The following is a 15,076-nucleotide window of genomic DNA, read 5'->3' on the forward strand; positions in this document are numbered from 1 at the left end:
ATGTGCAGAGACACTCAGGAACAAGGCCATGTGCTGTTATTCAAATGTTTAAAAGAGAGGTTCTGCCACAAGTAGTTTATGGTTTTAAAAGTTGTGGATTATGATGTTTAAAACAACTTTCAGGATATGAATACTGTATTTTTCTGTGATGTGTGTTTGAGTTTCAGACTTGTAGGTTGGTGGTGCTCCATGGAGAGCTGGCTGGTCATGCAGTGCTGATTTTTCCCTTTGTTTTTCTCTGGCAAATTTCATTAAGAGAAGCAAAGATTAAATTACTTTTCTAATGCATTTTTTTTAAAGTAAGTAATTGGTGATGTTGTTATGGGGATAAAATGGTAACCATGGGACAATATTTCAATTAAAATGCCCTCATCTTGGATAAGTGTGAGAAACTCTACTCTCAAAAAGCAGTAAGAACGTATAGGTATATGGAACTCAAACTGCTGCTGTTACCCAGTTATTATGAAAGATTGTTTACGTGAAGGTTTTCTATGAAGGAGCCAAAAGAACTTTAGGTGGGGCAGAAGCACCACCTATTATTATGTTACCTGATGCTTACTGTGACATACTCCTCATTTCAGTTGGTTATTACTTGCCAAATTTTAATTATTTGGGTTGAAATTTCCCATGGTAGGTGTCTATACCAGGCTGACTTTTTGGGTGCTGTGGAGGGAGTGAAGGGTTCTGCCAAGATGATTCAGTCTTTTCTAAAAAATTGGGCAAAAAATATATTCTTATGTTCACAATAAAATAAAAAACATATGTAATGTCCTATAGTGCTGCTGTGTAAAAAGTTGAGATGTGGTATAATATGGTTTTTCTGCCAAGGATATACTTGTTATCAACCCTGTGAATAATCTGCTCAGTGTTGGTCAAATTAGCATTTAGTACAAATATAAAAGATCATCCCTGCAGTGAATATACTTCAGCCTGTGAGCTAAATGGGATTTCAGGACAGTTTGAAGGCTAGGGCTTCTGCATTCCTCCCTGGTATGATTTTGGACAAAAAAGAAAGCGTAGAGAATTCCCTTTCTGTACTCCCAATACCCCTTTCTGCTTTACTACCAGCTCTACCGTCACGCAGCACAGAGGAAGCAGCGACTGGATTTAAACAGAAGATGCAAAATGCAGATTTTCACAGAATATGTAGAATAAACGTGGAAATGCGGGTGGCTGAACAAGGAGATTGAAAAATATTAGTGTTAGAAAGAAGTAGAAGGTAGGCTTTACTATGTGGGTACATATAATTTATTTTATAATGCTAATATAGTTGTTTGTTGGAGTAGAGTTTCACTATTTGCATAAATTAGAGTTTCAGAAAGGGAGTAGGGAATAGTAAAAAAAAAAAAAAAGCAAATCATGCTTAAGCCCCATCTTTGCTACATGTCATTTTCTGTATTTCTAATGCAGGCTCCCATGTTGTGATGTAGAGAAATGCTGAATACTCCTAAGTCACTCTGCAGACACTGGATATTCTGCTTTGATCATATAAAGGGCTATAGCACAAGGTAGAGCATAATGGGGGAAAATCACGTTTAGTTGTCTTAATCTGAATGTAAGAAGTTTATAGAAACTTTCGGCTTTAATGTGTTTTAATTACTTAATTCTTTGTAAAGTGGGAATAATATCAGAAGGATAAAGATATTTTCTTAATACTTGTGAAGTGCTTGGTCTCAGTATTTATAAGCATTATTGAAAAGTTTGTGAAAACATTAAAATGCAGTCTGGAGAGCCAGATTTGAGCAGCACGCAGTAAATAAGGCCTTAGGCCCTATGCTGGAGTGTTAACTAGGTGGCCGTTAAGCAGGCAGCCTCCGTCCTGCCTGCTCGCTCCGCCAGGTAGCCCTGGGAAAATGTGGTATGTGACTAATACAGTTAAAGGCTGTATCATAATGCAGACACACAGGAGGGCCAACATTAGCTTGTACAGATACGTTTGTCGTTACACAACCTTTGAGTATCGAACTTTACACCCTAGTATTTGTATTTTAATTTTAATGAATGCAATATGTATATCTATTTGCTTCGTGTAATAGGAATCTTGTATCTGTCAGTTAAGGATGGCTTACAGACAAAGCGAGTACACGCCAGGCAGATGTTGTGCTTTGACTTGCCATGTATTTTGCTTAGTTTCATCAAGCTAGGTAATGTTTTTGGACAGCTCTGTGAAAAAGGATCTTTTTAAAGGCAGGAGATGAAGATGTTAGGGATACTTATGTGGGGGATGGGGTGATTACAAGTGCTGAGGCCATGAGTTATTTTCAGATTTTGAGCCAAAGATAGCCAGTTTGTCCATGTGTAAATGCTGCTGCTGCTGGCTATATAGGTTGTCCTTACTGCTGCTATTTCCAAAATGAAAACGAAAGAGATTAATAAAGGTAATAAAGTGTTAATAATCACTTAATAAAGTGTCTGTACTGAAATCATAACTGGCACTCAGTAACATCTAACTCATTACTCTCTGTGATATATGTGAAGTGTTTTAAAGAACACAGAGGATCCAGATGCAGAAGGCATTTCTTTTAATCTCAATTGCCGCTATATTTTTGTTACTATCGTTAGGTGAATGGTAAATCATCCACAGGCACTTGTTCCTTTTTCAGTAAACGTGAATGTGTTTATTCTATACGTTAAGTTTACAGGATCAGACTCAAGGCTCCATTTATGTGGCCAGAGATCACTTGTCCTTCTAATTTATGGTGCTTTCTTTGGTTTTTCAACATGGAAAGATAATCAAAGTATTTAATAATAGGAGGCATCACAAACCTCTTAATTCCTTTTTTTCCCCTTCCTGAAATCAAGCATATCATGATCCTTAGAGGCCATGTAGCAGAAGTTCTTGCTGCTATTATGCTATATAATAAAACCTTGAAATAAGCTTTCCTCATTCTGTATGCTCCATTTCAGATTTAACATCATTTTTGGAATTCAAAGTAGGGTCATTTTGCCTGGAGTTGTACAACATTAACCAGAGCAATTCAGTTATTTCAGAAAACTGATTAGATTGTCCTCTCTCAAGGGTGGAGACTTTTGTATTTGTTCTGTAAGGTGTGCAGTACATTTCGGAGCACGGTGTATAACTAATATCACTGACTTCAGCCATAACTGCAATAAATGAGTGCATAAGATCTCTGCTATTATATTTTTCTTAAAAGAAAAAAAATGCACAGGTACCTTTCATATTCTTTTCTGTACCCTGCACATGAAAGATGCGCCATCCTTTTTCTTTCTGTTAGTCTTTCACGTTGGTATAGTGCACTGTCATTATCTGCTCTCATTTTATTAAATGATTTCTGAGTGTGGGATTATTTATGATGTATATGTCATGACACTAGGAAAGTGCATTTTTTTTCTGTGTGTGTCTGTAAGTGGCTTCTGTATTTTGTGCAGCTGTATTTTATTCCTTCCTGGAGGCTTGAATAAAATGTTTTTTTGTCTTAAGGCAAAGATAAGTTTATGTTATCACTATAGGTAAGGAAAATGAATAGATATTTAATTTTATTTTACCGATGAGTGGTATTTGGGTACAGTGCTATCTCTCTCGCTGGGTAAATGGCAGCACATGGTGGTAATTGATGGGGTAACTGAACTCTTGGTATCAGTAAGAGTCTGAATTATAACTTCCCCTTTCCCTGGGTGGACTTAAAAATCCAGGTCTCTGTCTCATTACGTATTTTTCATAAAACTTGCAGCATCTTCGAGATTTCTGTGAAATTCGGTTCAAATTGACTTTAAGTTCAAAAATTTCTGGGGAAGGACGCAGCAACCATCCTAAAAAATAAATCTAGTAGCTCTCTTCTTGCCTCTTAGATGGAATTGCTGGGAAGTTAGGATAAACCAGCTGTCTTTTCTTGACATATTACCTGAATTTATTACATGTTTAAAACTTATGTCCAGTTTGGTGGCCAGCCTTTCCAACTTGCGAGAAGGGCTGAAAAATCACGAAGGGTTAGGAAACACAGCGTGGTCACCGCACGCATTTCCTTGGAGAGGGGCAGGATGAGTTGAATTCCTGCCCTGCTTTCTCTGAGCCTGTGCCAGCTTGACCGCAATAGGCAATGGAACGGCAAACCCTTCTTCTCCTCTCCTTCACTGCAATACAGTGGGCTCTTAACTGGAGGACACAGCTGAATAGCTTTGGCAAGGAGTATTTGGGTGCGTATTTCTCACAGCAGAACTGTTTGAAGGGTTATGGACTGTAATGGGAGGCAGCTGGAGAGGCTCTTCCCCCTGCTTGTTCCTCATGGCAATGGGTCTCATTCATTTGCTTCAGTTTGCGAATCCCAGGATGTGGCTCTTGAAGTATGTTCAATTGACAGTAAATTCCTACCAGTCTCACCGTAGGACTTCAAGTTGAACATCATTGCTTTAGCATAAATCTTTACACGAGATGTTAATGTCTGGTTAAAATATGCAAATATTTACTGACTTGTCTACTGCTTGTCAGCTTGGCATGAGAGACCTTGGATCTGATCCTTCTGTCTTGGCAGACATAGGGAGTTTTGCCAGTAACATTAATAGGAACAGCATTGTGCCCTCTAATCTGTTTGTGTATGAAGTACAGCGAGAGTTATCTGGCTAGATGCTTTACAATGAATTGAAAAAGCATCTGTTTGAAATTTTTTAGGAACTGTCACATGCTTTAACTTATCATTGTTTTAATGTATGGACCCTTTGGCTCCATAAAATACATTGGTAAGCTGTGAAGCGTGAAAGTGCACAGTCATGAGTTAAACTGCTGTGAAACACTAAAATTTTAGTTCACGATGTTCTCTCCTCCTACACTGATTTTTAGATTGAAGTTGGACTCATCAGACTGTGGAGTAATTCTTCAAAAGCCTCCTGTGCACCAAGCAGGCGTAGTGTTTACTTGAAAATAAATGACTGTGTGGATCACGTTGTTTATCGCTCTTCCTCCTCAAGCTGTCCCTTCTGCCTTTCCCAGCCTCTTCTGCAGTTCTGGAGGGGAGATGTGCAGTTTTATTTAGAGATTAGATTTTAGTTACTCTTTTCATGTTTGTTTACAACATCCCTTTGGAAAGAAGGCGAAATACTCATTAGGAATATTGAGCCTGGAAATCATTAGTTGTAGGGAAAAACAAATATCCCTCGCAGTTCATTGAAAAAAACACCGAGGTGTAAGTTACACTGGTTGGAACTAACCAGATCTTTTAAATGATGTATTGTGGAAGCTAAGCTGAGCACAACTTGGCCTTCAAAGAAGTGTGAGATTAGTAAGTTTTCTTCTACTTAAAGGCAGGAGTTTTTTGGAGGTACAGAGTATAATGCCAGCGTTAGACTTCTGGATTAGCTGGTGAGGAAGAGCTGTGTAAACTTCTGTCTGTGCTCTGGTCAGTGTGATGCTTACTGTCATATCAGGTGGAATTCACAGGCTCTGTGTTTAAATATTTTACTTGAGTGCATAAATCGGGAGCCTTTCCATAGGCAGCAGTGCTGCTGTGAGGTGATTCAAAGCTAAGAAATGCTTTGAATTGACCACTGATAATAAAGGCTCTGTTGATAAGACGTTGTGCCTGTATTTCTAAGGTAGGTCCAGCTATTTTGGATGTGTAACTTGAGATAGTGGGAATATGCCTGTTTACTGTTCTTCAAAATTTTGAAGATGTATTAAACTTTGCTATTAGAATAAATTGTTACTCAGATTTGAATTTAGAACTCTTCTGGCACGTGGTTCTCCAGGCCATTTGGAGAAAATGAATAATCCTGACATTTGTTCTGTTACATGCTTAGTATTTTAATCTCAGTTTTACAGAAAGAAAAAGTGAAGCGCATAAGTAATTTGCTTGGTTTTGCAAAGAGAGATGGGAATATAGCACAGACCTTTTGACGCTTTAGCTTTCAATTCTTATCTAATAATTTCTGCTCTTGGAGTTAGTGTAGAATTCCAGTTTTACACTTGAAATTTTTGAAAATAAACATTTATAGAATTCAAAATAAATTTCCTTTGATAAGTGTCTCCATTCCTTGGCTGCTAAAATATTAACTGTTCTGAAATAATTGTAAACGTGGGTAGGTCAGGTACTACAATAGACTAGATTTTAAGAAAGCATGGTTATAATTCACATTCACATAATGTAGTCTCAGTTGCTAATTTATGCACAGCTCAGGGGACCAAACTTAGGAGCATGGGTTTTTAAAGTCAGCAGGAAGAGCTGAGTGCCTCCAAGGAGCAGTTAGAGCACCTGGATTGCAGATTGAAGTAGATGGTGCAAATACCAAGTAAATGTGTATGTTTGTGTCCGCATGTATGGATATAAATGGAATTGCAATGAAATCTGAGAGCCTGAATATATCATTTCCCATATGTTGTCCACATACTGGTCATCTTTGTTCAGATTAGATGTTTTAAAAAAACAAATTATACTGCAGTGGCTTCTTATCTAGCGCTGTGTGCCATGCACTGTGACTTCAGTGGGTTTTTTAATTACACTCTGAAATACTGCTAGCGTGACTCAGTTTAGCCAGTTATCCAAGCAGCCTGGTCCTGCCTTGTCTTAGCTCCACAGGTTATTGCTTAGGGTCCATTGTGTCCTTTGAAGTGCTCTCTAAGTCTTCAGATTGACCAAAGAAATTGTGTGGCCTTTGCAGTACAGTAACCCACTGCTGGGTGTGTAAAAGCTGGTTTCTCCTCAAACAGACTAGTTCAGTATTTATCAAGACAGCCAGCATAAGACAACTGCTAAATAAAAATGTTTTACTTTTGCATGGTGCCATGTTGGAGAAGAAGGGCTGGGTAAGGTAGCTTTCAAATGCCTGTCAGTTAGGCTGGCCAGGTGGGTTAGGATAGGATCTGTGTATAAACGGTTCTTCGGGAATAAGCACACAGAAGCTCTGCTGAGACTTTTGGTCAAAGGAATTTTGGTTATATGTCAGCCAGGAAGTGAGGAAATCAAAAGTACAGCAGAGTTCACGAAATCCTCTCTTTTCAGTCCCTTAGGAGGAAAACAGAATGTACATGAGAAAAACATCAATTAACTATTGTTTTACTATTGAAGCAAATCCTAGATTTGTAAAATTCACTGTGGCCTAAAATGTTAGTGAAATGGAAATCAATGTAATTTTTAGCTGTATCTAGAAAGGATCCTTGCATAAACAGCTTAAGAAAACCTAACACATATAATTGAAAATATGTGCTTAAGTGATCCAGCTGAGTGCCTTTAATGTTAATAGAATAACTCGATGAATGAATTTACTCATATGTATGGAAATGCAAAACCTACTTGCCTGTTCCAATTCTGATTGAAAATGGGGACTTATTTTTAGCAGAAAAAATATCTGGATGAATGAGGTAGTATTTTGCAAGGTCATCATTAAGAAAGGGACATATGTCACAGATTTGTATCAGGATAACTGCAAATTAATTCATGCTTGCATTCCTTCATTTCTGGGAAGATACACAGTTGTACATAAGGAATTTTTATGTAAACGTTGTAAAAGGGAAGGTGGTTTAAGTCAAAATTGTCTTGGAAAAAAATCAATATTCCTTTATGTTTCTATATTGGTTCTGAAAGTAGAATTTTAAGAATGGAAGGGAACACATGGAACACTATGTCACATAATATATGGAAAGACTTGTTTACTTTTCTACTGTATATTGGCTTAGGCATGTGTTAGTGAGAAAAGTGTGATAGTGAATTATTTTTTCATATAAAGAAAATGCATTTATTTGACCTTCAGATTAACTTCTTGAAGTTATTTTACCTTCGTTTGGTTAAAAACCTGAAAATATCAAGTATAAAGGAGGTTTTTAAAGTGGGCTAAAGGTAGTTCTTTGAAATGATCATAATAGTTGATATATAATCACAAATATTGATAGTATGCTGCTTGTTAAAAATGAAAATGAGAACTCTTACATTTTTTCCTTTTTCAGTTATCAGAACACATTTTTGTGAAGTCAGCTTTAAAGTACAGTGTCTCTAGGGATGTGTATCATATTTAAATATTATATCAACAAAGGGAGAATGTAGACAGGGATTATAGAAGTGCTTTGTTTTTCTACTGGTGGTTTAGATTGTGGATAACCATTTGTCTCAGTTTATTGGCAGATAATGTTGCCTGTCTTATACAGAATTTTATCACAACTGTTTCAATTCCCCTTCCCCCCCAAAAAAAAATTTACTTTAAAATTATTTAAGAAGCTCTGCAGAAAGGTGTTGGTGTGGCAGGGGTATCTGGGCTTTCTCAGATATAAATGGAAATAAGCCAAGAGGAGGAGGAGCCAAGCAGTTTCCTGCTGACCTCCGGTTCTTTCTCATTCTTCTTTGTCCATCCCCGTTGTGCTTCACCCAGCCGGAGAGAGCAGCTCCTTCCCCTGAGAGTAGGTGAGAAGTGCTTTGAAGAGAAAGGCGTCTTGGAGTAAATGGCTGCAGTTGGTGGATGAGTTGTTTTACTTCCAAAGCCAGGAGCATGGTGCGAGTGGAGACCCAAAAGCCTCTGCGTAGCAAAGTGCTTAAATCCATGCTGGCTTTAAAATTTGAGACCACTACTTGTATTCTTAAAATCAGTCACGAGCTTAAATACCTTCTTGAATTAGAATCAAAACCAAGAGCTGGGAGTGATGGAGAAGAGACTGGGAAGAGGTTAGTTAGTGAGAAAGATTGGGATAGGAAATGCGAATGGCATGAAACGCAGGGGATGTGATACAGCACCTGGAGGTGGGAATGGAAGTTGGTTGGCAAGTTGTCACTGCCATTACACAGCTAACCAACATTTTATCATCCCCTCTGCCCCCACTCTAGGAGTTCTGTCCCTGAGTCATGGCAGACAGAAGACCAGAGAAGTCATGTGAACAAGCATGTGAATCTCTTAAGCAGCAGGATTATGAAGTGGCAGTGAAGCATTGCACAGAGGCTCTCCTTTCCCTCAGCCAGTACCCCCCAGCTCACCTCCCGGAGGCATGCCAGGCAGAAATCGACCGCATCAAAATCGAGACTCTTCTGTATAGAATTGCTTCCTTTTTACAACTTGTGAGTGTGACTCTTTAATAGTATCTAGTGAACTGGAAAGAGCAATCGAATATCTTGTACCGTCAAGATTTAAATAAAATTCAGACTTTTCCTGTGATTGGCGTGTTGGTTTGCTACAGAATCCCTCTTGCTAAAGCATATATGAGGATTCTGTCTTGTAGTTTTCCCTGATCTGTTTATTTTTCAGGAATGGGACCTCTAAGTAGTTTGGGTCTGAATCGCAGTTCTCTAAAAGAATGAAGAAAAATACTAAAAAAAAAAATATATATATATATTAAAAAAAAATATATTCCAGGAAGGCAAAATTGGTTTTAGGGTGTTATGTTTGTACAGTTATGCTGAGTTACATACCAAATTACCTTATCTTTAAAGAGCATGAAATTAAGGTTGCAAATCTAAATACTCAAAAAACAAAGTTAAGAAATGCCAGAATTCAGGTAGCCAGTTCATACCTAATTTAGCTTCATTTGCATAGGCCTAACATTAGTCTTTTAATACTTGATCATTTACTAGTTTTCCATTGCTAGGCGAGAGTACGTCTGGTGAAAGATGTAACTTTTAGGCTCTGGCAGATTTTTAATGGAAATGTGAAAAGTGGGGTCTTTGTAAAGGTTTGTAAATGCAAGGCAAGAGGCATAACCCTGAATTATACGTGATCCCATTGCCAAATCTGTGTCCTTCCTTTAAAGCATGAGAGCGCTACACTTCCTTAAAGGAGAGGACATTACTTAATAATAAGAATTATTATTAAGAATAAACCTACAACCTGCTTAATGAACCTACATTTTTCCTCACCTTTCTGTTTTGGGAATGTTATTACAGATTTACAGGGGCCTTGTTCACCCCAAAGCTTCATAGATTGGCTATGAACACTTTCATCCCAAGTGGAAAAAGTTTGGCCAAGTTGCAAGGCCTTGCTGGGCAGCTTTAAGATAAATCTTGCCCATCTGATTAGGGAGCGTTTTTAAGCATTATTTAAATCGATAGCTGAATTAGACTATTCAGTGTGCAAAACAAGAAATGGGAAACTTCTTAAATTAAGATGTGACCTATCTTATGCTTCTCAGGGGAAGAGATTTGGAAATAAAAAGTTGTTTTTTTTTTTTTTTCTTAAATGGAAGTTGTGTTACTACAGATGTGACTTCTCAAAATTATTTACATAGACCAATATGGAGATAGATGCTTAGCAGTATTTAATACATTTCTGAGCTGGATGCCTTTGAAAATCCTGTGAGGCACCTATCTGGACGTTCATCATAGTGAAAATTATTGCAGTAAGTCTTCAAGGGCTTTGGAAAAATACTTGTAATCTAAACCTTCCTGTTAGAGACTTGAATTGTATAGATACTTGAAGGCTTATAAGTAAAAAGAAATTAAAAAAAATCCAAATTTTCCTTCTTGTTTTGCTAAACGAAGTAATTTTTAAAATCACCACTGATAAGACAGAGTAAAATAAAATACATACCTTACAAATTTCTACAACACCATATTAGTGCAAGTTTAAAAAAAATTACAGTGGCTAGAAAAGAAAGTTAAGTATTTTTTTCCTAGGTGTTATGAGCCACCTACAAACACATGCATAAACATATACCTTTGCCCATTCATTTTCCTCTTTTAAAATGTCCATTTGCTGAGAATTTGAGAAAAAGTCAGCATTCTAAGAATTAATTATATTATATTTGGCATGTGACTGATGTTCTTTACATGTTCCACCCAGGAAAAGACGAGGTAATGGATTCTTAGAAGTTTTAAGAAACCTGTAATTCAAACATGTTGTTTTTGCTAACTGGAATAATGCTATTTTTAAACTTTTCATGTTTTACCTTTCAGAAAAAGTATGGGCAAGCAGATGAAGACTGTAGGCATGGTATGCTTATTTCTTTTTTTTATTACATAGTGTTATAAATTGTAGTCAGTTGTCTGAATTTTTAAAACTGGTGCCCAGATTTGTTAATTTGCTAACAATGTTTATTTTTTTTCTAGTTAAAATTATGTATCTGCTCTATAACACTCTTTCTACTTTTTCTTTTTTTGAGATCTCACTATTTTGTAACTGATGTTCAAGTACCAGAACTCAAATGCATGTCTCTGGCACAGTGGTGCTATTTGGCTGATAGATATTTTAGTGTACAAATACAGTGTGAATTGATAGTGTTGGGATTCTTGTGAAGATAAAGACAGCTGATTGTTCCGTCTTTCTTCCTCGGGGCATGGTGAATATTTTGGTTTACATTTTGGGACTTGATTCAGAGAAAAATCAAGATGATGTACTTACATTTGTTCCTATTTGTTAAAGGTTCCAAATGTGCATATGTCACATTGAAGTTGGGCCTTTCGTATTTCACTGCCTTGTTCAGTCGGGGTATTTTTAAAGGAATTAACCATCCTTGCTAATGTTCTGTTATTCATGCCTAATGCAAGTGATTCAAAACTCACTGAGAACTCTTTGCTGAGTTTGGTAAGCATTGGATCAGAGTATCAGCTACATTTGTAAAAAAAGGTGGGTAGATCCCACCTTTCCGTTTTTAGTTCCTGAACTACTCTTGAGTTTTCAACGAGATTTCCTCAAACCACAGTTGTGTTACACAGACTGTATGATATACTATTCTGACATTCCTGTGCTAGCAATGATAATCTTTAAATTGTTCCTTTCTGGTTTTGTGTGGGTTTGGTTTTTGTTTGTTTGTTTGGTTGTTTTTTTTTTGTTTGTTTTTTTTTTTTAAATGCATTTGTCTTCAGTGATACTGAAGTCATAGTCTGAGGAATTTGTGGGACTCTGTAGCCTGCTTATGAAGGTCCACAAAATATAACTAAGAAAAGTAAACTTGCTTTCTCTAGGTATAAGTTTAAACCTTAACAAATTTGAAAAGGCTGAACATTGCTTGATCAGTACCATTCTTAAAATAGTCTAGATTTTTTTTTTAAAGCTGCTTCTTTTAACTGTTCATGTATGCCAAGGGTGTAATATTCTCACTAACCTCACAGTTGTCTTTCATGATGGCAAATAAAAGAGAAAGAGAGACATATGGAAAGATGAATGATAGTTAAAGGAGGTAGGAGGGAGAATGCTGTTTAATGGACAGTATTCTCATTGATGAGATCTGATGGGTTTGTCATAGGGTAGATTGGTGACATTCATCTGTGAAACTTTTTCTTGGCATATATGTCAGATACCAGTATCTCAAAAGAACTGTCATGTTAACTTTTTCTGCTCTCACTGGACAGGCATAGAAGTGGATGGAATAAGAGCACTGATGTGTATTTTTTTTTTAATTAAGTAGAGAAAACAGCTTTCAAATGTATATTAGTAATGAAGAAATAGCGTCCAGTTTCAAGTTAATTTCCTTAATTCATGCCAGCATGTTCTACAAATATTTTTTCCAGATCTAAAACTGAGGATGTTTTTCAACTTATTGATGCCATATTTGTGTATGTATATAAAAATGGTGTGTGCATATATATATTTGTATACACACACCATATTTTTATGAATATATGAATGAACTATTTGGTTGCGGTTCCCTATGATGTGGTGTTACCAATTGTAGCCCAGCATCTGACAGTTGAGAGTATCTGCATTTGTGATCCTGAAAGGATCCTTGAGAAGAAACAACCTTAGTGTGGACTACCTGATACTCTCACTTCCTTGATACAATTTTTTTTTTAATAGGCAGAGTTTTATTCAAGCTGCTGTTCTGTCTTTTTACAAGACTTGACATGTTGCATACCTGTGACAGTGTTTTATTTTAACCTGAATGATAAGTACATTTTGGAATAGCTGGAGAAATGTATCTTCTTTCTAGGCTGCTTGCACTGTTACAAGGAATGATGATAACTTAAAATCTGTTAAATGTTTCCACAAATCATTAACAAAAGATACTGGTTAATGTGTTGTAAGTTTTTATGTGCAACTGTATGTTTTAGCTTGGTAATACTATGCAGTTAATTATATGAAATATCATAATTGGACATTAATCTTTGAGGTTAAAAGAGTAAACTGTCAGACATGTTAAAGCTATTTCTGGCACTGCTGCTTCTGATTTGGGAAGTAAGCTCTATTTTTGGAAATGTGGTCAGTATCATCAGAGTGGTGAATTCAGACTAATCTTTGAGGCACCTTATAAACAGGATTTAGTTACCATTTCATTTTGAAAAGCTGTCTAGTTGTTTTTATGTAAATGTTTGGTGGGACTGGTTTTTTTCTTTAGTCTTTCATACAATTTCTGTTAATGATGTGAGTGTCTGTTGAGTGAGGGGGTTTTATTATTCTGAAATGTAACCCTGAAATTGTGGTGAATGTAAAATTCCTGTTAACACTAACAGGAGCTGTTTGCATCTGCATGAGTAGCAGTATAAGCACAGATGTTGACATTGCCTGCAATAATAGTAATAAATATTGCATTTCTGTAATTTTAAGCAACTGTCCAGCCTTCTTTTCAACTCACACGCTTAGCTTGCTAGCTTTTTAGTCACTCTGACATTTCGTTTTCTGGACAGGTAATATATATGATTAAGTGTTATTCCTGCTTGTCTGAAGCACGTCTATATTGTGAAATAAATCCTTTCACTATTGGAAGTGTCAGTGAAAGTGTCTGGCTAGCTATCTGATCCAGTGCTAGAAAGCATTGGGGAAGTTTTCTGTTACATGGAGCCTGTAAATTTCTGGACTCGAACAATCGTTCCTATATCCTGCGCTTTACAGTGTAAGTGAATAAAAGCCCTTTTAAAGTAGCAGGAATTGCCCATGAGGAGGTTAGCTATATTTGGAAACGACAGGGCATGCTTTTTGTGAGCATGAATGGATCTTCCTGAGCATGTTTGTGTTACTGAGAGGTTGTTGGTTGCTTTTTTTTTTTTTTACCCTTTCTGTGAAGAGGAGGTCCTTTGTGTCGGTGTCAGATATTTGAATTTATCCTTCCCATATTTAATTTTTGTCTATTTTAGCATGTAAACATCACAACCTTTTTTGAGCTCCTGTACAGCATTTCTTATATGGTGGGAGACAAGTTTCAAGTTAATATTAGACAAGAACGAGTAATACTTCCTTTACATCCAAGACTTGTCTTTCCAAGAAGCTATGGATTCAACCCAAGTTTCAGACTTTATTTTCATGTTAAAGGTGACGGAAAACTGTATATAGTTTATTTAAATGTATACTGTGATGAAGCTAATAGTTGCTGGTTTGTGTTGCAGTGCTGGGAGAAGGGCTGGCCAAGGGAGATGGATCTTTCCGTGCAGTGCTCTGCTGCATGCATCTTAAAGGGAAGCTGCAAATTGTGTCTAATGTTCTTTCCAAATCACTGATGGGTGAATCACTGGTAAGTGGGTTTGCTGCATCTACATAATTTAAAAAGCAGTTTTGTATTTCCTTTTTTAAAATGTGTTTAATAACAAACTTCTGAACATATGTTTGACTAGCACGTTGCAACCAAAACGATCTGTATGAAAAAGATGAAGATAAGTATATGGGCACACATGTATAATCAGGATATTTAGGTTGTTGCATTACCAGTGTTTCAGCGTTGTTATGATTTTGAAAGTTTTTTCGTTGTTGGCTCCGAATCCTCAGGGAATGCAAAATAATTTGCATATTTGTGTGATTGACTAGAATAATGTAAATATCAAACTTTTGCTTACTTTTTTTTTTAATTGCACCTGACACCACTTTGTATGTACTTCAGGAAACTTAGCCATTAAAGCAGAAAAATTATTTATAGAACTTTTAAATAACTGGCCCATGATAAGTTGTAAGGCAGCATGAAAAGCTATTCAGGGGGGAAAAAAGGCTTTGCATTTCAAGACGAAGATAAAGGTTTGAGTTCAAAGCTTCTATTTTACCCCTGAACTGTCAAAACTTGTAAAGATGCTTTTAACCCTGTACATGCAGGTAACTGTTCTAACTCTTATGTGACTGGTCATATGGGGAAAATTAGGGACATATATAAGTCTCCAAAGGATAGTGTCCTTTTTATTTCTATAATCTAGATTAAATAGCATGCAGTTCATCACCATGAACTGCTGGTGATGCTAAATCCAGAAACGTGGTCATAGCACAAACAAGAACAGCTCTGGTCAAACCATGAGGAACG

The 15,076-nt window shown here is 36.7% G+C and overlaps 1 protein-coding gene across 5 annotated transcripts in view; it reads left to right on the forward strand.

The window, feature by feature from the left end:
* Positions 1–15,076, forward strand: part of HELZ (helicase with zinc finger) — an 87,025-nt gene that overhangs the window by 7,669 nt on the left and 64,280 nt on the right. For 3 of the 5 annotated variants that reach the window (XM_068413184.1, XM_068413185.1, XM_068413186.1), the window contains exons 2-4: positions 8,760–8,987; positions 10,818–10,854; positions 14,181–14,305. In XM_068413184.1, coding sequence (XP_068269285.1) covers positions 8,778–8,987; positions 10,818–10,854; positions 14,181–14,305 — 372 coding nt within the window. In that variant the 5' untranslated portion in view covers positions 8,760–8,777. The remainder of the gene's footprint in view (positions 1–8,759; positions 8,988–10,817; positions 10,855–14,180; positions 14,306–15,076) is intronic. The other 2 variants (XM_068413188.1, XM_068413187.1) reach the window with 2 other exon arrangements.

This window comes from Nyctibius grandis, chromosome 15 (assembly GCF_013368605.1).
Source record: "Nyctibius grandis isolate bNycGra1 chromosome 15, bNycGra1.pri, whole genome shotgun sequence".
Taxonomy (NCBI): Eukaryota; Metazoa; Chordata; class Aves; order Nyctibiiformes; family Nyctibiidae; genus Nyctibius; species Nyctibius grandis.